The 27,404-nt window shown below is 42.9% G+C and overlaps 1 protein-coding gene across 2 annotated transcripts in view; it reads left to right on the plus strand.

Annotated features, from left to right (window-relative positions):
* The window catches only part of LOC106583651 (3'-5' exoribonuclease HELZ2), a 46,540-nt gene that overhangs the window by 3,019 nt on the left and 16,117 nt on the right, over window positions 1-27,404 (plus strand). For both annotated transcript variants that reach the window (XM_014168089.3, XM_045705114.2), the window contains exons 2-5: window positions 23,422-24,573; window positions 24,875-25,058; window positions 25,588-25,686; window positions 26,237-26,751. In XM_014168089.3, coding sequence (XP_014023564.2) covers window positions 23,576-24,573; window positions 24,875-25,058; window positions 25,588-25,686; window positions 26,237-26,751 — 1,796 coding nt within the window. In that variant the 5' untranslated portion in view covers window positions 23,422-23,575. The remainder of the gene's footprint in view (window positions 1-23,421; window positions 24,574-24,874; window positions 25,059-25,587; window positions 25,687-26,236; window positions 26,752-27,404) is intronic.

The following is a 27,404-nucleotide window of genomic DNA, read 5'->3' on the forward strand; positions in this document are numbered from 1 at the left end:
AACCAATTATATTAATTTGGGGACAGGTCGAAAAGCATTAAACATTTATGGCAATTTAGCTAGTTAGCTTGCACTTGCTAGCTAATTTGTCCTATTTAGCTAGCTTGCTATTGCTTGCTAATTTGTCCTGGGATATAAACATTGAATTGTTATTTTACCTGAAATGCACAAGGTCCTCTACTCCGCCAATTAATCCACACATAAAACGGTCAACCGAAATGTTTCTAGTCATCTCTCTTCCTTCCAGGCTTTTTCTTCTCTTGACTTTATATTGCGATTGGCAACTTTCATAAATTAGGTGCATTACTGCCACTGACTTCGTTCGTCTTTCAGTCACCCTTGTGGGTATAACCAATGAGGAGATGGCACGTGGGTACCTGCTTCTATAAACCAATGAGGAGATGGGAGAGACAGGACTTGCAGCGCAATCTGCGTCAGAAATATAACTGATTTCTGTTTTAGCCCTTGGCCATGGAGACGCTTGTTGGCGCGCGCGAGCAGTGTGGGTGCAATAATTGAATAACATAGATTTCTAAATGTATTTTGCTACGCTCGTGCACGCGACGCGAGCGGTGTGGTCAGCCTGTCATACGTAGCAAAGGGTCTGAATACTTATGTAAAAAAGGTATTTCTGTTTTTTATTTTTAATAAATTTGCTAAAGTTTCTAAAAAACAGTTTTCGCTTTTTTCATTATAGGGTATTGTGTGTAGATTTCTGAGGGGAAAAAATAATTGAATCCATTTTAGAATAAGGCTGTAATGTAACAAAATGTGGAAAAAGTCAAGGGGTCTGAATACTTTCCGAATGCACTGCAGTCTCTCCATTACCGTCTGATGTTTATATTTAATATAATACATGAATGGTGACCATAGCCCTTCAAAATACATTTGAATTGTGTTCTAATGAGATTTTTCCCACCCTGCTCCATGTATTCACTGTATTCCATTTCAAATTTGGCTCCCAGTGCAGCTAGTTCTGGGGGTATTGTGACGCATCTGACGGTTTCTTCTCTGTATGTTCCGAGACGCGTACACGTTTGCTACCCTGATAGACTGTCTATCAGACACAGGATGTTGGTGGCACCTTAATTGGGCAGAACAGGCTCGTGGTAATGACTGGAGTAAAATTAGTGGAATGGTATCAAATACATCAAACACATGGTTTCCAGGTGTTTGATGCCATTCCTTTTGCTCAGTTCCGGCCATTATTATAAGCCGTTCTCCCCCAACAGCCTCCTGTGCTATCAGCGTACCAAACTGTACGCATAAGCACAGCAGAGTTCTACAATATTGGACCGTTGGCTTTCATACTTTTCTAATTCTCAGCGCAGCTCCAACAATTTCTCCAACTGTCAACACATTCAAATGAATAGAGGACAGGAACCAAGACACACATTGGTTGGGTATTGTGGGGAGGTGCGCGTTCAGGCTGTGCGACTCCCGCGGATGGTGGAGGCCGGACTATCGCTTCCTCATTTATGCTTATGATTGAACAGTCAAAGACAAAGGTTTCCTCTGAAGTAGCCTACATGACAGTAACTTCAGATATTTACTGTTACTGGAAGCACATTGCTGGACTGTTGGGAATTGGAGAGAAATGTGATGGGAAAGCATAAACTGTCTTTTTTCTTTAAAGAGCGACTGAACGCACAGATTCCACATGTGTTAAGAAAAACAAGATTTTAGTCTTGGGGGTGTGGTTAATGTGGCAGTTTCTGATGTTTGAATCCCATGAGACACCCTAGTAACAAAGCCAGTATTACTTCCTCAAAATAGTCATGCTGAGCGATTTAGTGTTTTGAGGTCATTTCGGTTCGATTATAAAAAATGTATAATGGTTTTCGATTTCAATTTCTATAATTTTTTAAAACATTAAATGCATTATGAAATGGAGCTTTTTTATGGAAATTACAAAGCCCAGAATAGTTAGCATTCAATTGCCAAAACATTGTAAATATTCCATTGTCTCTGTCAAGTCCACATTGGGTAGACATCAGTAGGGAAATAGGAAATTACTATGAAATAATACAATATTTAAGCTGTGTATATTACTTTTTATTTGATGACTTTATTATTTTTCATTTCATAAAGTCATCATCTGATCTCTGCTCAGACAGTAACAGTCTGCCAGCCAGACCTAACGTTATCTATGTGCTCCCCATACTGTATTGTCTGTCTTTAGTCATCCTATTTAGCTACCCTGCCTAAGTGGCCTATGCCAAAGAGCTGTTTGACAAAATAATTTTACTACTTCTTCAAAGGCATACTTTCACGAACTGTCTCTGTCCTTCTCGTCATTGTGTAGATTCCTCTCTCATGCGGTCTATATGGTCTGTGTGTATCTAACCTAATGACACGTTTACATCTTAACGTATTTCATTATCAGTAACTCTTCTTCAGAGTCTTGCCCCGCTACTGAACGGACAAGTTTAGTGTTTGTGCAAAATGGAGGAGTGACTTTTTTAAAATTAGAGACAGGATACATATATTATTTCAGGTGATAAAATATTAAACATGTTTTGTTTAACTATTTTATCCACAACTTGTTTCTCTAACTTTATAGCAATTCAAGCTAACTTGCACTGCAGAACAACTAGCTAGCTAGCTAAAAACTAGGCTAGGTTAAAGATACCATTGTTGCTAGCAAAAATACCAATAATACCTAATAATTATCATCAAAAAACAAATGTCATTACAATCACAATAAACTTAGATGCACTATGCAGAAATTGCTCTGCCATTGCTAAAATTGTAATAGTTTGCCTAATTTCAGTTGATGTGACAAAACAAGCCAGTATAGTGTAGAGCAGTGGTCGTCAACCTTTTCTGAGTCAAGATCACTTTCTGAGTCAAAATCTGAGTCGAGATCTACCGCTCAGGTAAAAAAAACTTTGACCAATTCAAAACAGTTCTGTAGCAATAAGATTTGTGCAGTAGGCCCAATACATTATCACTGCATATTGGCTATGCTTGAATTGCCCTGACAATGTTTTTCTTCTCAGACCATTTTGAGAAAAAAAATGATTTGCTCTCTGGGCCTGCCGGGTAGGTGGAGTTCTACCTACAGGCACATGAAATTGTTCAAAATGCGAACATTTTGCCTTCCTGTTGATAAGGCTGCTGAATCAAGTGCATCTACCGCCAACAGCGCAAAACAAATAAAAAAAATTGGAACGCAAGGCTTTATCATAGTTTTTTTTTATACAGAAATGTTTGGTAATCGACAAGGTTGGTGACCACTGGTGTAGAGAATCATTGTACCACCTTAACCACTGTGAAATATATTTTCCATAACCCAAAATATTGTAGATTAATCTGTCTGAAGCTGGTGTACAAAACCGAAAGTTCAAGACAAACAGGAAGCATAGAAATGTCGACAGCTTCTTAGACATGCTTTCAATGAGAATGACAGATCTACAACTACTATGATTATTATTATTTGACCATGCTGGTCATTTATGAACATTTTAACATTTTAACATTTTGACCATGTTCTGTTATAATATCCACCCTGCACAGCCAGAAGAGGACTGGCCACCCCTCATAGCCTGGTTCCTCTCTAGGTTTCTTCCTAGGTTTTTGGCCTTTCTAGGGAGTTTTTCCTAGGGAGTTTTTCCTAGCCACCGTGCTTCTTTCACATGCTTTGCTTGCTGTTTGGGGTTTTAGGCTGGGTTTCTGTACAGCACTTTGAGAATATCAGCTGATGTACGAAGGGCTATATAAAAATAAATTTGATTTGATTTGATCTATAACACAAATTTCTATGGTCATTTGGTTGGGTCGCCCAAAAAGTTAAGTATTGCAGCTTTAAACGGGAGGCAACAGTCATATAATATAATAGCCAATGTGTATTATTTAACATTTACTATTAAAATAGTACGTACTTTATAGGAATGGTAGTTGTTTAAAAGTTGCTAGCTATCTTATAAAGCTATCACATATGTGACTGACCGCCTTGATTCGGTCTTATGTAGCAAAATTTGAAATTGTGTTTTTTACATTGGATAAAAGCAGAGACACAGAGCTACTACATTTGCATTTGAGGAACAATGGGAAAGTAATTCTGCTTTGAAAGTTGATAAACTTGTAACTTCACTTTTGAGAAAATGGCTTTTGAATGTTTTGGTACCTACTGGAGAGCTCTTCTTTGTCTACACCCAATTCAGCATCTCTTTAAGAGTTGATCCGAGCGTTCTGGCCTAACTAGTGGTTAGAGCGTTGGGCCAGTAACCGAAAGGTTGCTGGATTGAATCCCCGAGCTGACAAGGTAAAAATCTGTCGTTCTGCCCCTGAGCAAGGCAGCTAACCCACTGTTCCCTGGCCGCCGAAGACGTGGATGTCGATTATGGCAGACCCCTGCACCTCTATGATTCAGAAGGTTTGGGTTAAATGTGGAAGACACATTTCATTTGAATGCATTCAGTTGTACAACTGACTAGGTATCCCCCTTTCCCTATCAACAACAGTCAAGCTAACTGGCTAACGTAAGAGAACCATTCACTGACCATTTTACTCGCCCTAGCAGAGTTGGTTAGGCTGTTTTTATGTGCTGCTGGCATAAATATACGTTTTTTTTTGCCAACGTTTACTGACACCGGCCATTCAACGGGTGTTGAGTGTTCGTAAATTCGTCAGTTATTCTGCGCTCTGGCACACTCAGACTAGAGTGCTCTGAAATTGGAGTAGATAGCCAGAGCCAATTTACCAGTTAAGTCTATCAACAGTTATCACAGTGACATTCTATTGAAATGGTTACTTGCATAGTGGAGTCTTTTGTTAAGACATGTAGCTAGCTAGCTAGGTAAACAATGAACCATACTCCCAACTCATGACATTGCTACCCTGCATGAATCTGCAGGTAGCTAACCAACCAGGTTCAATATTAGATAGCTAACATTAGGCTATAACTAACTATTAAAGCAAATGGCTAGCTAGCTAACAAGCTAACAGTACACTTTAACTTGAAATGAAAAATTTGAAAAGTGTAAGATCCGAAAATGTAGCTAGCTAGACTATCTTACCCGTATACATCATGGATGGATGCCTCTCCCTGTCACAGATGCCATGGTTGCCCTTAGTTTGAAGATGTAATCCGGACACAGGTGTTTTCTCCATCTCCATAGCTATCATACTCTAATTCCACTGATTTCAAAAACTCTGTCTTCCAGAAAGTGGAGAGCAAAACTTATGCAGTTCTACTACGCGATACATTTTTTTTTAAAGCCGCGTTAGAGAGGATTACCTACACATACTGACCAGCTCAAATAGACAGAACCTTGCTATATGGCAGAACAATCCGAACTCATCTCTCGGCATGTCCAGCACACTCATTATCTCAGCCAATCATGGATAGGGGGAAGGTTGACAGCTTTTTCTGTGGCTAAACATTTACATTCACATTTACATTTAAGTCATTTAGCAGACGCTCTTATCCAGAGCGACTTACAAATTGGTGCATTCACCTTATGATATCCAGTGGAACAACCACTTTACAATAGTGCGTCTAAATCTTTTAAGGGGGGGGGTTAGAAGGATTACTTTATCGTATCCTAGGTATTCCTTAAAGAGGTGGGGTTTCAGGTGTCTCCGGAAGGTGGTGATTGACTCCGCTGTCCTGGCGTCGTGAGGGAGCTTGTTCCACCATAGGGGTGCCAGAGCAGCGAACAGTTTTGACTGGGCTGAGCGGGAACTGTGCTTCCTCAGAGGTAGGGAGGCGAGCAGGCCAGAGGTGGATGAACGCAGTGCCCTTGTTTGGGTGTAGGGCCTAATCAGAGCCTGAAGGTATGGAGGTGCCGTTCCCCTCACAGCTCCGTAGGCAAGCACCATGGTCTTGTAGCGGATGCGAGCTTCAACTGGAAGCCAGTGGAGAGAGCGGAGGAGCGGGGTGACGTGAGAGAACTTGGGAAGGTTGAACACCAGACGGGATGCGGCGTTCTGGATGAGTTGTAGGGGTTTAATGGCACAGGCAGGGAGCCCAGCCAACAGCGAGTTGCAGTAATCCAGACGGGAGATGACAAGTGCCTGGATTAGGACCTGCGCCGCTTCCTGTGTGAGGCAGGGTCGTACTCTGCAAATGTTGTAGTGCATGAACCTACAGGATCGGGTCACCGCCTTGATGTTAGTGGAGAACGACAGGGTGTTGTCCAGGGTCACGCCAAGGTTCTTAGCACTCTGGGAGGAGGACACAATGGAGTTGTCAACCGTGATGGTGAGATCATGGAACGGGCAGTCCTTCCCCGGGAGGAAGAGCAGCTCCGTCTTGCCGAGGTTCAGCTTGAGGTGGTGATCCGTCATCCACACTGATATGTCTGCCAGACATGCAGAGATGCGATTCGCCACCTGGTTGTCAGAAGGGGGAAAGGAGAAGATTAATTGTGTGTCCTCTGCATAGCAATGATAGGAGAGACCATGTGAGGATATGACAGAGCCAAGTGACTTGGTGTATAGCGAGAATAGGAGAGGGCCTAGAACAGAGCCCTGCGGGACACCAGTGGTGAGAGCACGTGGTGCGGAGACAGATTCTCGCCACGCCACCTGGTAGGAGCGACCTGTCAGGTAGGACGCAATCCAAGCGTGGGCAGCGCCGGAGATGCCCAACTCGGAGAGGGTGAGGAGGATCTGATGGTTCACAGTATCAAAGGCAGCAGATAGGTCTAGAAGGATGAGAGCAGAGGAGAGAGAGTTAGCTTTAGCAGTGCGGAGAGCCTCCGTGACACAGAGAAGAGCAGTCTCAGTTGAATGACCAGTCTTGAAACCTGACTGATTTGGATCAAGAAGGTCATTCTGAGAGAGATAGCAGGAGAGCTGGCCAAGGACGGCACGTTCAAGAGTTTTGGAGAGAAAAGAAAGAAGGGATACTGGTCTGTAGTTGTTGACATCGGAGGGATCGAGTGTAGGTTTTTTGAGAAGGGGTACAACTCTCGCTCTCTTGAAGACGGAAGGGACGTAGCCAGCGGTCAAGGATGAGTTGATGAGCGAGGTGAGGTAAGGGAGAAGGTCTCCGGAAATGGTCTGGAGAAGAGAGGAGGGGATAGGGTCAAGCGGGCAGGTTGTTGGGCGGCCGGCCGTCACAAGACACGAGATTTCATCTGGAGAGAGAGGGGAGAAAGAGGTCAAAGCACAGCGTAGGGCAGTGTGAGCAGGACCAGCGGTGTCGTTTGACTTAGCAAACGAGGATCGGATGTCGTCGACCTTCTTTTCAAAATGGTTGACGAAGTCATCCGCAGAGACGGGGGAGGGGGAGGAGGATTCAGGAGGGAGGAGAAGGTGGCAAAGAGTTTCCTAGGGTTAGAGGCAGATGCTTGGAATTTAGAGTGGTAGAAAGTGGATTTAGCAGCAGAGACAGAAGAGGAAAATGTAGAGAGGAGGGAGTGAAAGGATGCCAGGTCCGCAGGGAGGCGAGTTTTCCTCCATTTCCGCTCGGCTGCCCGGAGCCCTGTTCTGTGAGCTCGCAATGAGTCGTCGAGCCACGGAGCAGGAGGGGAGGACCGAGCCGGCCTGGAGGATAGGGGACATAGAGAGTCAAAGGATGCAGAAAGGGAGGAGAGGAGGGTTGAGGAGGCAGAATCAGGAGATAGGTTGGAGAAGGTTTGAGCAGAGGGAAGAGATGATAGGATGGAAGAGGAGAGAGTTGCGGGAGAGAGAGAGCGAAGGTTGCGACGGCGCAATACCATCCGAGTAGGGGCAGAGTGAGAAGTGTTGGATGAGAGCGAGAGGGAAAAGGATACAAGGTAGTGGTCGGAGACTTGGAGGGGAGTTGCAATGAGATTAGTGGAAGAACAGCATCTAGTAAAGATGAGGTCAAGCGTATTGCCTGCCTTGTGAGTAGGGGGGGGAAGGTGAGAGGGTGAGGTCAAAAGAGGAGAGGAGTGGAAAGAAGGAGGCAGAGAGGAATGAGTCAAAGGTAGACGTGGGGAGGTTAAAGTCACCCAGAACTGTGAGAGGTGAGCCATCCTCAGTAAAGGAACTTATCAAGGCGTCAAGCTCATTGATGAACTCTCCAAGGGAACCTGGAGGGCGATAAATGATAAGGATGTTAAGCATGAAAGGGCTGGTAACTGTGACAGCATGGAATTCAAAGGAGGCGATAGACAGATGGGTCAGGGGAGAAAGAGAGTCCACTTGGGAGAGATGAGGATTCCAGTGCCACCACCCCGCTGGCCAGATGCTCTCGGGGTATGCGAGAACACGTGGGCAGATGAGGAGAAAGCAGTAGGAGTAGCAGTGTTATCTGTGGTAATCCATGTTTCCGTCAGCGCCAAGAAGTCGAGGGACTGGAGGGTAGCATAGGCTGAGATGAACTCTGCCTTGTTGGCTGCAGACCGGCAGTTCCAGAGGCTGCCGGAGACCTGGAACTCCACGTGGGTCGTGCGCGCTGGGACCACCAGGTTAGAGTGGCAGCGGCCACGCGATGTGAAGCGTTTGTATGGCCTGTGCAGAGGGGAGAGAACAGGGATAGACAGACACATAGTTGACAGGCTACAGAAGAGGCTACGCTAATGCAAAGGAGATTGGAATGACGAGTGGACTACACGTCTCGAATGTTCAGAAAGTTAAGCTTACGCTGCAAAAATCTTATTGACTAAAATGATTAAAATGATACAGTACTGCTGGCTGGTGAAGTAGGCTAGCTAGCAGTGGCTGCGTTGTTGACTTTGTTTGAAAGTGTAGCTGGCTAGGTAACCTCGATAGTTTCAGTACTACACCTTATCATGATACAAAGGCAACTATGTAGCGAGCTAACATAACACTAATAAGATGTTCCTTTGTAATGTATTTAGTTTCTACAATGCTGCTCGTCGGTAATAGTTGGCTAGGTTTGGAAATGGCGTCACGGGGGACGAAAATAGCTGGCTAGCTAACCTCGATAATTACTCTAAATTACACAATTATCAAACTATGACAAAGACAACTTATTGACTAAAATGACTAAAATGATACAGTACTGCTGGCTGGTGAAGTAGGCTAGCTAGCAGTGGCTGTGTTGTTGACTTTGTTTGAAAGTGTAGCTGGCTAGGTAACCTCGATAGTTTCAGTGCTACACCTTATCATGATACAAAGGCAACTATGTAGCTAGCTAACTCTAGCTAACCTGGCTAGCTAACCTCGATAATTACTCTAAACTACACAATTATCTTAGATACAAAGACAGCAAAGACATCTATGTAGCTAGCTAACACTACACTAATCAAATCGTTCCGTTGTAATATATTAGTTTCTACAGTGCTGCAAGTCGGTAGAAGTTAGTTAGCTAGCAGTGTTGACTAAGTAGGAGAACGGTGGCGCGGCGGACGAAAATAGCTGGCTAGCTAACCTCGATAATTACTCTAAACTACACAATTATCTTTGATACAAAGACAGCTAAGTAGCTAGCTAAAAAATTGCTCAGATCAAACACATCAAACCGTTGTAATGTAATGAGATGTAATATTACCTGCGGAGCGAAGTGCAGCACGACTACTCGCTCCAAACCCGGAAGTGGCGGGCCGGGCGCAGTAATTTAACAATTGTATTCGTATTTACAAATGGCATACAAGTCTGTTATTAAGGCACATGAAAGCTCACCTTCTGCCCCCCAAAAAGTTTATGTTCAAATGGCTCTCCTGTGAAGTAGTGGCCCGCGACATACGCCTAGTTTCCTGAAACTAGTCATATATTCGCAACAAAGCCTCCTTCACTCATGGTGCCAAACATACCTCGTAAAACTGACTATCCTATTGATCCTTGACTTTGGCGATGTCATTTACAAAATAGCCTCCAACACTCTACTCAGCAAATTGGATGTAGTCTATCACAGTGCCATCCGTTTTGTCACCAAAGCCCCATATACTACCCACCACTGCGACCTGTATGCGCTCGTTGGCTGGTCCTCGCTTCATATTCGTCACCAAACCCACTGGCTCCAGGTCATCTATAAGTCTTTGCTAGGTAAAGCCCCACGTTATCTCAGCTCACTGGTCACCATAGCAGCACCCACCCGTTGCAAGCGCTCCAGCAGGTGTATTTTACTGGTCATCCCCAAAGCCAAGTCCTCTTTGGCCGCCTTTCCTTCCAGTTCTCTGCTGCCAATGACTAGAACGAATTGCAAAAATAACTGAAGCTGGAGGCTTATATCTCCCTCACTAACTTTAAGCATCACCTGTACACAGCCCATCTGTAAATAGCCCACCCAACTACCTCATCCCCATATTGTTATTTTTTTTGTTGCTTCTTTGCACCCCAGTATCTCTACTTGCACATTCATCTTCTCCACATCTATAACTCCAGTGTTTAATTGTTCAATTGTAATTATTTCGCCACTATGGCCATTTATTGCCTTACATCCCTAATCTTACTACATTTGCACACACTGTATATAGATTTTTCTATTGTGTTATTGACTCTACGTTTGTTTATCCCATGTGTAACTCTGCTTTATCTTGGCCAGGTCGCAGTTGTAAATGAGAACTTGTTCTCAACTGGCCTACCTGGTTAAATAAAGGTGAAATAAAAAAAATACATATATTTTCATATTTTTCTGTGGTTTAGTAACTTCTTGTTCTTCGAACTCCGGCTGGACTGAAGACAATGTAGAGTTAGAAAAATGTTAAAGTATGCGGTGTTCAGGCCTCCCGGGTGGCACAGTAGTCTAAGGCACTGCATCGCAGTACTAGCTGTGCCACCAGAGAGGGGCGGCACACATGGGGCGGCACACAATTGGCCCAGCGTCGTTCGGGTTAGGGAGGGTTTGGCCGGCAGGGATATCCTTGTCTCATCGCGCACTAGCGACTCCTGTGGCGGGCCGGGCGCAGTGCACTCTGACCAGGTCGCCAGGTGTATGGTGTTTCCTCCGACACATTGGTGTGGCTGGCTTCCGGGTTGGATGTGCATTGTGTCAAGAAGCAGTGGGTTGGTTGGGTTGTGTTTCGGAGGAAGCATGGCTCTCAACCTTCGCCTCTCCCGAGTTCATACGGGAGTTGCAGTGATGAGACGAGACTGTAACTACTACCAATTGGATACCACGAAATTGGGGAGAAAAAAGGGGTAAAAAAAAATAAAAGTATGTGGTGTCCTTCAACCGCAAGGGGGAATTGAAATGCATGACATCCAGCGCAACGTATCAGAGTGCTTATGGGTAATATAACGTATCAGGCTTAAAAGTGTATTCGTCCAGAGATCTGTATATAATGACGAGATGCTCATGTCTCCGCCCTAACAATGGGGTTGTTGTCCCAAAGGCGGGAAGGCAGGCGACAAGCTTAGGTCCAAAAAAACTCCAATAGAACTGCATTGGGATTATTTTTGATAGATTTTTGGTGATAGTGAAACCTCTCGCTTCGCCTCTTGCTCTATGATCCATCTCTGTCTTGAGAAAAACTGCCGCAATGGATTATTGTCATTGTAGTTACTACATTTCTGAGCTGAACTAGGTTGAATATTTGCTTAATGAAAACTACAACTCCCTCCAGCCCAGCATCCCACATCAAATAAAATCAAATTTAATTGTATTTATCACATGCGCCGAATACAACTGGTGTGGACTTTACAGTGAAATGCTTGCTTACAAACCTTTCCCAATGATGCGGAGTTAAAATAGTAACTAACACGAGGAATAAAATAAAATACACAAGAATGGAAATATATACAGGAAGTACCAGTATCAGATCAATGTGGAGCTATATACAGGAAGTACCAGTACCAGACCAATGTGGAGCTATATACAGGAAGTACCAGTACCAGATCAATGTGCAGAGGTACTAGGTACTTGAGGTAGATATGTACATGAAGGCAGGGTAAAGTGACTAGGCATCCGGATAGATAATAATAAGAGTAAAATATAGAACAGTACCAGCAGCAAACGATGGGTGTAAGTATGTGTGTGCGTGTCTGTGTGTGTGTATGTACAGTATGTTTGTGTTGTGTCGGTATGTGTGTGTGCATATGTAGTGTTTGAATGTGTGAGAGATTTCTGTGGAAGTGACAGTGGAGTGTAAGTGTGTGTATAAAGTCTAGTGAGTGTGCATAGGGTAGAGTCAGTGCAGATAGTTTGGTTATTTAGCATTTGTTTCAGAGCCTGTTGGTCCGAGAGCCGATGCTCCGGTACCGTTTGCCGGATGGTAGCAGGGTGAACAGTCTATGGCTGGAGCTTGGGTGGCTGCTTGGAGTCTTTGGCAATTATTCGGGCCTTCCTCTGACACCACCTGATATAGAGGTCCTGAATGGCAGGAAGCTCAGCCCCAGTGATGTACTGGGCTGTCCGCCAACCATGTTGAGGGTCAGCGTGGAGGAGGTCTTGTTGCCTACCCTCACCTCCTGGGGCCGACCCATCAGGAAGTCCAGGATCCAGTTGCTGAGGGACGGGTTCAGTCCCAGGGTCCCTAGGTTGGTGATGAGCTTGGAGGGGACTGGTGTTGAACACTGAGCTGTAGTCTATGAACAGCCTTCTCACATAGTTATTTCTCTTCCTCAGGTGGAAGAGAGCAGTGTGAAGTGGAATTGATATTGCGTCATCTGTGGATCTGTTGGGGTGGTATGCGAATTGGAGTGGGTCGAGGAAGATGGTGTTGATGTGTGTCATGACCAGCCTTTCAAAGCACATCATCATTACAGATGAGCTCTTGGGAACAGGGACAATGGTGGTTAGCTTGAAACATGTTGGGATTACAGACTGGGACAATGAGAGATTTAAAATGTCTGTGAAGACACCTGCCAGCTGGTCTGCACATGCTTTGAGAACGCACCCTGGTATTCCGTCTGTTAACCGGTTTAAATGTTTGGGGACGGAGAGCGAGATCACACAGTCATACAACGAGTTTCGTAATCCATGGATTTGGTTGGGATATGTTCTTATAGTCACTGTGGGGACGACATTGTCTATGCACTTATTGATGAAGCCTGTGCTGTTGTGGTAAACTCCTCAATGTTATCGGATGAATCCCGGAACATATCCCAATCTTGTACAAGTAAAACAGTCTTGTAGCCTTGTTTCTACTTCGTCTTACCACTTCCATATTGAGTGGATCACTGGTACTTCCTGTTTGAGCTTTTGTTTGTAAACAGGAAGCAGTAGAATGAAGTTATGGTCAGATTTGCCGAAGAGAGGACGAGGGAAGGCCTTATATATGTTTCTGTGGGTATAATATAAATTGCATTTACATAAGTATTCAGGCCCTTTACTCAGTACTTTGTTGAATCACCTTTGGCAGCGATTACAGCCTTGTCTTCTTGGGTATGATGCTACAAGCTTGGCACACCTGTATTTGGGGAATTTCTCCCATTCTTCTCTGCAGATCCTCTCAAGCTCTGTCAGGTTGGATGGTGAGCGTTGCTGCATAGCTATTTTCAGGTCTCTCCAGAGATGTTAGATTGGGTTCAGGTCCGGGCTCTGGCTGGGCCACTCAAGGACATTCAGAGACTTGTCCCGAAGCCACTCCTGCGTTGTCTTGGCTATGTGCTCTGGAGCAGGTTTTCATCAAGGACCTCTCTGTACTTTTCTTTGTTCATCTTTGCCTCAATCCTAGTCTCCCAGTCCCTGCCACTGAAAAACATCCCCACAGCATGATGCTGCCACCAGCATGCTCACCTTAGGGATGGTGCCAAGTTTCCTCCAGACGTGACACTTGGCATTCAGGCCAAAGAGTTCAATCTTGGTTTCATCAGATCAGAGAATCTTGTTTCTCATGGTGTGAGAGTCTTTAGGTGCCTTTTGGCAAACTCCAAGCGGGCTGTCATGCGCCTTTTACTGATGAGTGGCTTCTGTCTGGCCACTTTACCATAAAGGCGTGATTAGTGGAGTGCTGAAGAGATGGTTGTCCTTCTGGAATGTTCTCCCATCTCCACAGAGGAACTCTAGAGCTCTATCAGAGTGACCATCAGGTTCTTGGTCACCTCCCTGACCAAGGCCCTTCTCACCCGATTGCTCAGTTTGGCTGGGCGGCCAGCTCTAGGATGAGTCTTGGTGGTTCAAACTTCTTACATTTAAGAATGATGGAGGCCACTGTGTTCTTGGGGACCTTCAATGCTGCAGACATTTTTTCGTACCCGTCCCCAGATCTGTGCCTCAACACAATCCTGTCTCGGAGCTCTACGGACAATTCCTTCAACCTCATGACTTTGCTATGACACGCACTGTCAATTGTGGGACCTTATATAGACAGGTGTGTGCCTTTCCAAATCATGTCCAATCAATTGAATTTACCACAGGTGGACTCCAATCAAATTGTAGAAACATCTCAAGGATGATCAATGCAAACAGGATGCACCTGAGCTCATTTTCGAGTCTCATAGCAAAGGGTCTGAATACTTATGTTAATAATGTATTCATATTTTTTTATTTTCAAGAAATTTGCTAAAATTTCTAAAAACCGGTTTTCGCTTTGTCATTATGGGGTTTTGTGTGTAGATTGCTGAGGACATTTTAGAATCTCTAATATAAAATATATTTTGATTTGTTTAACACTTTACTACATGATTCCATATGTGTTATTTCATAGTTTTGATGTCTTTACTATTATTCTACAATGTAGAAAATACTAAAAATAAAGAAAAACCCTGGATTGAGTAGGTGTGTCCAAATATTTGACTGGTACTGTATATCAGGCGAGAAAAAGTTTGAGATTTCCTTCACACTTGAAGCAGCACACCAGTTGTTATTTCTGAAAAATACACATCGCCGCCTTTCATTTTCCCTGAAGCCGCAATCTGATCCTGCCTCTGCATGGAGAATCCAACGAGTACTACATGCATAGAGTCATCCTCCAGCCGCGTTTTAGTAAGACATAATGTTGCAGATTTTCAAGTCTCTATGATACGAAACTCGAACGAAGCTCATCCATCATATTCTCGAGTAACTGGACATTTGTCAGTAGAACGGAGGGGAGCACCGTTCGGTTTATTCTTCGCCTTAATTTCACCACCGCTCCACCTCATCTCCCGCGTTTACACCTGCAGCGTTTTGGTAGTCCATGGATCAAAGGAATAGGGTCTGGTATGAACAGTGGAACAGTCAGAGTTGAATTCAAACTCAAAGTTAGTAAATGACGATCTGATGTCCAGAAGTGCTTGGCGGTCATATGTGATAATAGATGTGGTGTTTAATCATGGATGCCAAGTGAAGCCAGGCTTCCCCCCAAAAATGACCAAGAATAAAACAAACAATTTATCTTTCGTGCCTGTTTCCATAACTTTCTATCAATTCGCAAGAGGCTGAATGTATCTCATTGGAGAAAGCATCTGATACAGCACCCCTCTGTATGTGTAGGCCATCTATCTGATTCTATCTGGTCATAAAGAGTATGACATAGTTTTTTTCTTTTTTTTCTTTACAGGGTAGATCAGCTTTAGTATTGCAGATAGATTGTGGCTTTTGTCAATGTAATTGTCTGCATCATTTCCAATCCACCATATATTTAATTTGTAAATATATATATATTATTTTAAATATATATATATTTTTATATATATTCATTCTTTATTATTTTCCCCTAACCCTACCACCCCTCCCCTAATTTCAGTAAACTATTGGACAAAAATAAATAGGCTTTCCACTTCCAGTTTATACATACTACATACATTTCACGGACAGTATATTTTACATTAGTTATCTTTTGTTTGTTTTTATTCCCATCCTTCAGCTATCATCAACCCCTCCCATCCATCTCCGAAGCCCATCCTGCTTGATTTCTACTTTGCCATATATTTTTAACTGTGCTGTTTCATAAAAGTTCCGAACCCATGTACATTTTACGGACAGAGCATATTTGACATTAGTTATTTTGTTGTTTTTAATCCCACCCTTCAGCTCCACTCAACCCCTTCCATCTATCCCCCAACACCATTCATTTGCCATATATTTTTGAACTGTGCTGTGATGTTTCACAAAAGTTCTGAACCTTTCTATTCTCATAGTTTCTACAGTAACATTTTTCTATAAGTATTATTATATTATTGATCAACTGACTATGACTTTTCAAATCACCCACTAGTGCTATCTGCAGAGTTAGCTCCAGGTAAATGTTGCTCTTCTTCAAACATTCCTGGACCTGCGACCAAAGACAAGCAACATATGGGCAGTACCAAAACAAATTATCTAATGATTCTGTCTCTTCGCAGCAAAATCTGTAGAGCTGGGATGGTTGTATCCCCATGACATTCTATTGGTTGCGAGAATTTAGTATAATAATTTAAATTGAACAATTCTAAGTTTTGAATCCAGCATTGTTTTGCGTATAAGTTCATAAACCATGTGCCATGGAATCGGTTCATTGAAAATCTCTTCCCAACTATTTTGCAATCTACACTGCTCAAAAAAATAAAGGGAACACTAAAATAACACATCCTAGATCTGAATGAATGAAATAATCTTATTAAATACTTTTTTCTTTACATAGTTGAATGTGCTGACAACAAAATCACACAAAAATAATGAATGGAAATCCAATTTATCAACCCATGGAGGTCTGGATTTGGAGTCACTCAAAATTAAAGTGGAAAACCACACTACAGGCTGATCCAACTTTGATGTAATGTCCTTAAAACAAGTCAAAATGAGGCTCAGTAGTGTGTGTGGCCTCCACGTGCCTGTATGACCTCCCTACAACGCCTGGGCATGCTCCTGATGAGGTGGCGGATGGTCTCCTGAGGGATCTCCTCCCAGACCTGGACTAAAGCATCCGCCAACTCCTGGACAGTCTGTGGTGCAACGTGGCGTTGGTGGATGGAGCGAGACATGATGTCCCAGATGTGCTCAATTGGATTCAGGTCTGGGGAACGGGCGGGCCAGTCCATAGCATCAATGCCTTCCTCTTGCAGGAACTGCTGACACACTCCAGCCACATGAGGTCTAGCAATGTCTTGCATTAGGAGAAACCCAGGGCCAACCGCACCAGCATATGGTCTCACAAGGGGTCTGAGGATCTCATCTCGGTACCTAATGGCAGTCAGGCTACCTCTGGCGAGCCCATGGAGGGCTGTGCGGCCCCCCAAAGAAATGCCACCCCACACCATGACTGACCCACCGCCAAACCGGTCATGCTGGAGGATGTTGCAGGCAGCAGAACGTTCTCCACGGCATCTCCAGACTCTGTCACATCTGTCACGTGCTCAGTGTGACCTGCTTTCATCTGTGAAGAGCACAGGGCGCCAGTGGCGAATTTGCCAATCTTGGTGTTCTCTGGCAAATGCCAAACGTCCTGCACGGTGTTGGGCTGTAAGCACAACCCCCACTTGTGGACGTTGGGCCCTCATACCACCCTCATGGAGTCTGTTTCTGACCGTTTGAGCAGACACATGCACATTTGTGGCCTGCTGGAGGTCATTTTGCAGGGCTCTGGCAGTGCTCCTCCTGCTCCTCCTTGCACAAAGGCGGAGGTAGCGGTCCTGCTGCTGGGTTGTTGCCCTCCTACGGCCTCCTCCACGTCTCCTGATGTACTGGCCTGTCTCCTGGTAGCGCCTCCATGCTCTGGACACTACGCTGACAGACACAGCAAACCTTCTTGCCACAGCTCGCATTGATGTGCCATCCTGGATGAGCTGCACTACCTGAGCCACTTGTGTGGGTTGTAGACTCAGTCTCATGCTACCACTAGAGTGAAAGCACCGCCAGCATTCAAAAGTGACCAAAACATCAGCCAGGAAGCATAGGAACTGAGAAGTGGTCTGTGGTCCCCACCTGCAGAACCACTCCTTTATTGGGGGTGTCTTGCTAATTGCCTATAATTTCCACCTGTTGTCTATTCCATTTGCACAACAGCATGTGAAATTTATTGTCAATCAGTGTTGCTTCCTAAGTGGACAGTTTGATTTCACAGAAGTGTGATTGACTTGGAGTTACATTGTGTTGTTTAAGTGTTCCCTTTATTTTTTTGAGCAGTGTATATGGCACAGCTGTAAAAAAAAATCTCCTTAAATGAAACTGGTATACCTTTTTTTTTTTTTACACTTTTTTTTTTACACTTTTCTTTAACCAATTTTGGTCTTTAATGCAGGGCCAACAGACAAGTTCCTTACTTTTCCCCCCTTCCACTTGCCTTTCCATTTTTGCAGTAATGCTGCAATTAGTTGTTTGTCATTTTGGGTAGAGCAGACATTTCCATATATTTTTGTTAGCTGCATGTGTGACATAACTCCACCAGTCCTATTTACGATATAATTTACGAAGATTATACATTTTATTATAATACAAAAAAAGTATAATATTTTTTTTATCAATTAGTATAATTGAGTATTATTTTCTCAGTCTTTTCTGGTTGATTAAACTGAAATTGCAACCAACTTTCTATGGATTGTTTTAAAAATAGCGATATTTTGGTGATTATTTCATTTTCAAATAACCAAAAGTGAGAGGTTGTGATCTTAATTTAAGGGAAAAATGCCATTCTTGAACATGGGAAGAGACATTCTTACTAATCTGGTAGAGAACTTTTGTATGACTGACGCCTTTAGTGAGAGGTCTAATGCGTTAATATTTAATAATTTCTACCCTCCGAATTCATATTCATTATATAAATAGGTCTGTTTAATTTTGTCTGGCTTGCCGTTCCAAATAAAATGTAATATTCTTTCCTCAGATAATTTTTAAAACAGGTCACTAGATGTAGGCAAGGCCATAAGTAAATAGGTCAACTGGGATATGACTAAAGAGTTAATCAGGGTGATTTTTCCACAAATAGACAGGTATTTTCCTTTCCATGGTATGTCCACATCACCGTCAGACCATTTTATTGTTAATGTAAAAGTTGTATTTTTTAGTAATCCAATTAAGTAATAAGGCCCGAGTGGGAGTGGTATATGGCCAATTTACCATGGCTAAGAGCTGTTCGAATGCACCTGGATACAGCCCTTAGCCGTGGTATTCTGGCCATATACCACAACCCCTTGAGGTGCCTTATTGCTATTATAAACTGCTTACCAATGTAATTAGAGCAGTCAAATGAAATGTTTTGTCATACCCGTGGTATACGGTCTGATATACCATGGCTGTCAGCCAATCAGCATTCAGGGCTTGAATCACCCAGTTTTATAATACATAATATAGTACACTTGTAATCCAGAGAGATTCGAAAAAGTATCTAGATCCTCTGTAAGACTGTGGAGGGATCCAAATTGTGGATTTATAAAAAAAAACATGAATCATCAGCCTACAGGGACACCTTTGTTTTTAACCCCTGGTCGGGCTCCGTCCACATCCAGCGAAAAATCCTATCTCCATTAGCATAACAAAATTATTATTATTTTTTTTTTTCAAATATAGGACTATGTTATATCGTTTTATAGATACACCTCTCCTGAATCGAACCACGTTGTCCGATTTCAAAAAGGCTTTACAGAAAAAGCAAAACATTAGATTATGTTAGAGGAGTATATCGTAAAAGTAGCCACATAGCCATTTTCCGACCAACCACATGCATCACAAATAACCCAAAAAACAGCTAAATGCAGCACTAACCTTTGACAATCTTCATCAGATGACACACCTAGGACATCATGTTACACAATACATGCATTCTTTTGTTCGATAAAGTTCATATTTATATATTAAAACAGCATTTTACATCGGCGCGTGACGTTGACTAACTATTTTCCCTCAAATGCATCTGGTGAAACAGCGCTACAATTTACTAAATTACTATTCGAAAACATTTTTTAAATGTAATATTGTCATTCTAAGATTTATAGATTAATATCTCTTGAGAGCACCTGTAATGCCAGATTTAAAAATAACTTTACTGGGTAATCACACTTTGCGATACTCAGAAAAATAGGCTACCGTTACAGGTCAGCGCCATCTTGGAACAATCGCATATCAAATCTACTCTTGTATACTATTGTCAATAATCCCTTACCTTTGATTATCTTCATCAGAAAGCACTTCCAGGAATCCCAGGTCCACAACAAATGTATTTTCGTTCGAAAAAGTTAATCCTTTACGTCCCAATAGCTTGTTCTTGTTAGCGCGTTCTGAAGGCTGCTCCAAAACTTCCGTCGGCCGCGGGACTCCTCTTTCAATAAAATACATTTTTTATTTTATTTAGGTTCGTTCAAACATGTCAAACGTTGTATAACATAAATCTTTAGGGCCTTTTTCAACCAGAGCTCCAATAAGATTCAAGGGGGACGATTGCATTGTCTTTCTAAACGTTTCGAAAGGGGAGGGTAGCCAGGGGCGCCGGCGTCATAATGGTGATGGCCCTCCTCATGTGACCACTTTCCACAGCGTCTCATTCAGTCAGTTTTCACAGTAGGAGACTCAAACCACTTTGTAAAGACTGGGGACATCTAGTGGAAGCAATAGGAAGTGCTCAATGAACCATTGCTCATGGTGTGATTTATAGGCAAAGTTATGAAGTTGAGTCCGCAATTCAGAATTCCACATCCTGTTACGATCGCTCTTGGGGTTTTGACTGCCATATGAGTTCTGTTATACTCACAGACACCATTCAAACAGTTTTAGAAACTTTAGGGTGTTTTCTATCCACAAGTATTAATTATATGCATATCCTAGCTTCTGGGTTTGAGTAGGAGACCGTTTAAAATGGGCACAATTTATTTTCAAAAATCGCTGTAGCGCCCCCGAAACCTAGGCGACCGTCAAGAGGTTAAGCCATGGATTTTGAGTCCCTTAATATTATTGTTGGATATGTTTTTAGTAGCAAAAATTTAAATGTCCATAATAAATACAGTTGAAGTTGGAAGTTTACATACACCTTAGCCAAATTCATTTAAACACAGTTTTTCACAATTCCTGACATTTAATCCTGGTCAAAATTCCCTGTTTTAGGTCAGTTAGGATGACCACTTTATTTTAAGAATGTGAAATGTCAGAATAATAGTAGAGAATGATTTATTTCAGCTTTTATTTCTTTCATCACATTCCCAGTAGGTCAGAAGTTTACATACACTCAATTAGTATGTGGTAGCATTGCCTTTAAATTGTTTCACTTCTTATGGCTTGGGGGCAGTATTTCGACATCTGGATGAGAAGCGTTCCCAAAGTAAACTGCCTGTTACTCAGGCCCAGAAGCTAAGATATGCATATTGGTAGATTTTGATAGAAAACACTCTAAAGTTTCCAAAACTGTTAAAATAATGTCTGTGAGTATAACAGAACTGATATGGCAGGTGAAAACCTGAGGACAATCCATCCAGGAAGTGGGATTTCTTTGATGTGGGTAGTTTTCAATTGAATGCCTATAGAGTATCTAATGGGTTAGGCCCCAGATTGCAGTTCCTATGGCTTCCACTAGATGTCAACAGTCTTTAGACATTGTTTCAGGCTTGTTTTCTGAAAAATGAAGAAGAATGAGACCTTTCTGTCAGTGGACTGTAGTATCATGCAGTGCTGGGTTGCGCACGTAACCGAGGGGACGCCCTTCGTTGTTTTTCCTTTCTATTGAATACGCTATTGTCCGGTTGAAATATTATAGATTATTTAGACATCTGACAAGCTGAGGATGAATTATAAACATCGCTTGACATGTTTCGACGAACTTTACTGGTACTATTAGGATGTATTTGTCTGCATGTTTTGACCGCCTTTGAGCCAGTGGATTACTGAACAGATCGCGCCAACAAAACAGAGTTTTTGGGATATAAAGAGGGACTTTATCGAACAAAACAAACATTTATTGTGTAGCCGGGACTCTTGTGACTGCAACCAGATGAAGATCTTCAAAGGTAAGTGATACATTTTATCGCTATTTCTGACTTTCGTGACTCCTCTACTTGGAAAATGTTTGTGTGCTTTTTTAAGCGGGGCGCTGTCCTCAGATAATCGCATGGTATGCTTTTGCCGTAAAGCCTTTTTGAAATCTGACAAAGCGGCTGGATTATCAAGAAGTTTATCTTTAAACCGATGTATAACACTTGTATTTTTTTGAATGTTTATTATGGCTATTTCTGTATTTTGAATTTGGCGCTCTGCAATTTCACCGGGTGTTGTCGAGGTGGGTCGCTAGCGGAACGCCTGCGCCAAAAAGGTTAACTTGGGTCAAACATTTTGGGTAGCCTTCCACAAGCTTTCCACAATCAGTTGGGTCAATTTTGGCCCATTCCTCCAGACAGCTGGTGTAACGAAGTCAGGTTTATAGGCCTCCTTGCTCACACACGCCTTTTCAATTCTGCCCACAATTTTTCTATAGGATCGAGGTCAGGGCTTTGTGATGGCCACTCCAATACCTTGACTTTGTTGTCCTTAAGCCATTTTGCCACAACTTTGGAAGTATGCATGGGGTCATTGTCCATTTGGAAGACCCGTTTGCGACCAAGCTTTAATTTCCAGACTGATGTCTTGAGATGTTGCTTCAATATATCCACATAATTTCCTTCCTTATGATGCCATCTATTTTGTGAAGTGCACCAGTCCCTCCTGCAGCAAAGCACCCCCACAACATGATGTTGCCACCCCCGTGCTTCACGGTTGGGATGAGGTTCTTCGGCTTGCAAGCATCCCCCTTTTTCCTCCAAACATAACAATGGTCATTATGGCCAAACAGTTCTATTTTTGTTTCATCAGACCAGAGGTTATTTCTCAAAAAGTACGATCTTTGTCCCCATGTGCAGTTGCAAACCGTAGTCTGGCTTTTTTATGGCGGATTTGGAGCAGTGGCTTCTTCCTTGCTGAGTGGCCTTTCAGGTTATGTCGATATAGGGCTCGTTTTACTGTGGATATAGATACTTTTGTACCTGTTTCCTCCAGCATCTTCACAAGGTCCTTTGCTGTTGTTCTGGGATTGATTTGCACTTTTCGCACCAAAGTACGTTCATCTCTAGGAGACAGAACGCATCTCCTTCCTGAGCGGTATGGCGGCTGCGTGGTTCCATTGTGTTTATACTTGCGTACTATTGTTTGTACAGATGAACGTGGTACCTTCAGGCGTTTCGAAATTGCTCCCAAGGATGAACCAGACTTGTGGAGGTCTACAATTTTTTTTCTGGGGTCTTAGCTGATTTCTTTTGATTTTCCCATGATGTCATGCAAAGAGGCACTGAGTTTGAAGGTAGGCCTTGAAATACATACACAGGTACACCTCCAATTGATTCAAATGATGTCAATTAGCCTATCAGAAACTTCGAAAGCCATGACATAATTTTCTGGAATTTTCCAAGCTGTTTAAAGGCACAGTCAACTTAGTGTATGCAAACTTCTGACCCACTGGAATTGACCTTATGACCAAAAGTATCCTTTTGTAGTCAATTTTGACTTCACTGTGTTGGAGCTCCCGAGTGGCGCAGCGGTCTAAGGCACTGCATCTCTGTGCTAGAAGCATCACTACAGACACTGTTTCAATTCCAGGCTGTATCATAACCGGCCGTGATTGGGAGTCGACATAGGGCGGTGCACAATTGGCCCAGTGTCATCTGGGTTGGGGTATGGCCGGGGTAGGCTGTCATTGTAAATAAGAATTTGTTCTTAACTAACTTGCCTGGTGTTTTCATCTCCTCTAGAATCAACTGGCGAAAGGAGGCCATGGACATAGATTACATTGTCTTTGAATAATTGCCACATTCTTGACATTTGCAAATCTTGAACACCATCGTTGTGTTCCCTCCATAACGTAAATCCCACTGTCTTTATATCGGATTCTATGAAGATTAAACAATGCCAGCCAAAGGGACAAGTAGGTCCAACCTGACTGATCTCTTGTTGACATATAACTTTAAAGTTGTGTGTTCTGCATGCTCTGTAAAAGAGAACGAAATCTCGTACACCCTTAAAGCAGTCGACCACCAATGCAGCAGAGAACTTCTATTGGCTAAAGGCAAAGGTACTAACAAATGGAGGCTTGTTTCCCGCCGCCCTGAATTTCCAAACCCAAGCCAGTATGAAGTTTGTTGGTTCTTCAAGGAGGGCTCTGGGTGTACGAAGCACAGGAACCGCTGCACCTTCGCAAGGAGCCACGAGGAGGCCACAGTGTGGAACTTTGTAAAGCACCAGAGGATAGATCACAGCACGTTAATTAGACTGATAACCGAGTTGGATAGAAGTGCCGTCCTACTGCAAAACACTGCCGAAACCATCCTCACTGAGTTCTCAGGGGAATTTCAAGAGCTTTGTAAAGACTGCTTCCTCGGCACTCCACAAACAATTACAGGTAAACGGTGGAACAACACTTGCTCAATGGATGCAGCCCATGTCTGGAGCCCAGTCTTGGTTCATTACCTGGCAGGAAGTCAGGGGAAGGAAGTCTACAATCAGATAAGGCCTCTGCCCCCAGTCTGCCCTTTCCAGTACTGCAACCATGTCATGCAAGGTATGCCCTGTTGGCACGGGCCCAGACAGTGCCAGTTTGCCCACAGCGAGGTGGAGATGGCTGTCTGGCGAGCAGAGGCACCAGGGTGTCGCCAGGAACTCCTGCATCTCTCCCAGGAGAGGCAACGTCAGAAGCAACAGTCGGCTCAAGACGTAGTGCCCGCCCCTAACCTGCAGGTGGCGATCTACTGCAAGGCTTGCCTCGTAACCCTCTCCTCTCGGGAGAGCTTTTTCAAACACTGTGCCTCATTGGAGCATGCCCAGATGATCTCCGGGGACACGACCACAGAGTGGAAACATCGTCCCCCGCCCCACGGCCGCAAAGCAGAGTTTTGGCTGTGCGAGAGGTAAACATATTTTTGTAAACTCAAGGAGACAACCTCCACACTCAATGCACATTCCAGACGTTTTTGTACACACCTGAGTGACTGCGAACACTGCAAAGCCTAAAAGTGCAATCTGTATGATAGATGCATATGTAAATAGCCCTTATTGTCTATATTATATTGTCATCAATAAGCCATTTTCTTAACAAATCATGGGATATACAGTAAATGTAATTTGTTGAAATGATCAATAAGCAGCAATAAATCTTACTGATTGTGCCTTTAGCGTCTCATTATAGTTTGTACTGCCATTTCTTCTCAGGCCTGACACCTGTGAATATGGCACCAACTGTGTGAAAGCTCACTCTGAGGAGGAGCTTGAAGAGTGGGTAATGCGAGCCAAAGAGGACAAGGAGATAAGGCGCAACATAGAGGCTCAAGGCCTCATGTCTTACAGGGATCGTCTTTTGGAGGAGTACAGACACAGCAGCAATGAAGTGCACATTGTAAGTCATCATAGTTCAGATCAGGAACAAATGTCTCCATGCAATTGAGATTCAATCCAACCTGTACTTGAGTAAACCTGCACTGCTTAATAATAATAATGTTCCTGCACAATTTCACTGAGGCAAATAATTAGATGATGCCTCACGTGTGAAATGAACAAATCAATATTAAATGTTGACAAAGTGGTGCATTTTTCCAGGAACAGAGTGATTAGTCAGCAACACAGGTTTCCTGCATTGTGGATTGGACTGAATCTAACAATGAGTGTCAGTTATGTTTCAATGTAAAGAACAAATGGTTGATTTATTCAAGTGGACATGAACTATTACATCTGTCAACATATGCCATAATAACACCGATCATAACTGTTTCCAATACATTTAATGACACTGTTATACCGTTTTGTTACTGCCCTCCAGCATACTGATATAACTTTTAGATATTCTACCTACTATATATTATCTACATTTGTTTACTATAAAATGCTCATTGTCCCCAAGCAACTAACAGTGTGACTTCATGTTACAGATGTCAGAGCAAGTTGATGACGTGACTGTCACTTTTGAAGAGGAGGAGTGTGTGGAGACTGATGCAGAATTCCAATGGAAGTTCCAGATCAAAACAGAGGTAACAGTTGGCTAGAAGTATGACCTGTTGTTTTGATGGTTATTCCTAACTGCCCATTACGTCAATATATAGGGCTCTTGAATACAGTCAATACACTGTGAGAACATTTCTCTGCTCAGTGCCTGTGAATATAATACGCTGTGCTTTTACATTTTCTTCTTTGTGTTTCTACTCCATCTAAGTTTACTGTTGGCAGTAAAAGAGTCAAGGCCAGGGCTCTTTCTCACAACTGTTTCAACTTTTTTTGTCCTTCATTGCTATCTCTTTAGACTCTGAGAAACAGAGTACATTCTCTCCACTAAAGTTTCTATGTCCAACCTCTAATTTCAAGTGGAAACAAACTGGCTGGGTGGAAACAAACTGGGCTACTAATAATTAATTTTGTCATACAAAACAATAAATTAATTATTTTCACCCCTCAGCTAGCCAAGTTAGCGAACTTGCAAGGATGAGGTGACTCTAGCGAAGTTAGCATTTTGCAAACATAATTCATAGTGTATTGTGTTTAAGTGTCATTGGTCACCTGTATATTTTGCCTGTATCTTCACAGAGACTACTTGCACATGTAGCATTACTGAAAGAGGAACGTGGAGCCTCTTTCTCCCTGGATGAAAACAGTTCTGAGCCCTGCACTTACTCCACGGGTGAACTGTTCTGTAAATCAGACATGACCTATGACATCATCGTGTCCTTCAAGTCCAACAACCCGGGTCTTTACCAACAGTGGTTGGTGTTTGACTTTGGCATGAGGCCAGTGCTCCTGCAGAAACTGAAGGTTAAAGTCGGACAGCAGCTATCCCCTAAGCTCGAGGAGCCACCTGAGGACGTTGGGCCCCCTTCCCAGAATCAGGAACGCTGGCATCGGGGGAACAGGGTCTTCATCCCCTGCTTGGAAAAGACAGAAGTACAGGAAGAGCTTCTGAAGGAGTACAAGCCTCCTCAGATTAGTTTGCTGTATAAACCACTTGACGACCGCAACACGCCCATGAATCACCAGAATTACAAAGAGAGGATGCACAGCTTCCTGTACACAGAGGAGCAGGCAGAAGATCAGGTGGTTTCAAGGTAATAGCATCAGTAACTTTTTCATGGTTTTATTTCCTAGCTGATCATCTTTAATAGTATTGTGTCGTTCCACAAAATGAGTGCACATTTTTATATCCTTTTGATATTTTAAATAGAAATTGTTCACTAATATTACATCTTAAAAGCCTGTTTTATTCAATGAAGTGCCCATTATTATAGATCACATGGAGTATTCAATGAATCAGATTGTTAATATGAGTAAAGATATGCTAAAGTCCCAAAATGTCCTTCTGTGCACCCTCTGTGACTTCCAGGAAGATTTTAACCCACTTCACCCTAACATTTCACCTAGTTATTTTGTTGCTTTGACAAAGTCATTTATTATTATTAGATTATTATTTATTTCATGTGTTTAAGGTCAAAGGTCAAATAGGGGATAACCTGCACGAGTGTGAGATAGAAATGTGAGTGGGGTCACGGCCAGGGACCAGCCATTATTAATGGCGACCATGGAGCAATTAGGGTAGTGCCTTGCTCAAGGGCACATTGGCAGATGTTTCACCTAGTCGGCTCTGGGATTCGAACCAGTGACATTTCATTTACTGACCCAAAACTATTAATCACTAGGCTACCTTCCGCCCCTAGTGATTCATAAAAAAAAAAGTAAGTTCAACCCTGTTACGTGAACTGAA

This window comes from Salmo salar, chromosome 22 (assembly GCF_965601325.2).
Source record: "Salmo salar chromosome 22, fSalSal1, whole genome shotgun sequence".
In the NCBI taxonomy this organism is placed as follows: Eukaryota; Metazoa; Chordata; class Actinopteri; order Salmoniformes; family Salmonidae; genus Salmo; species Salmo salar.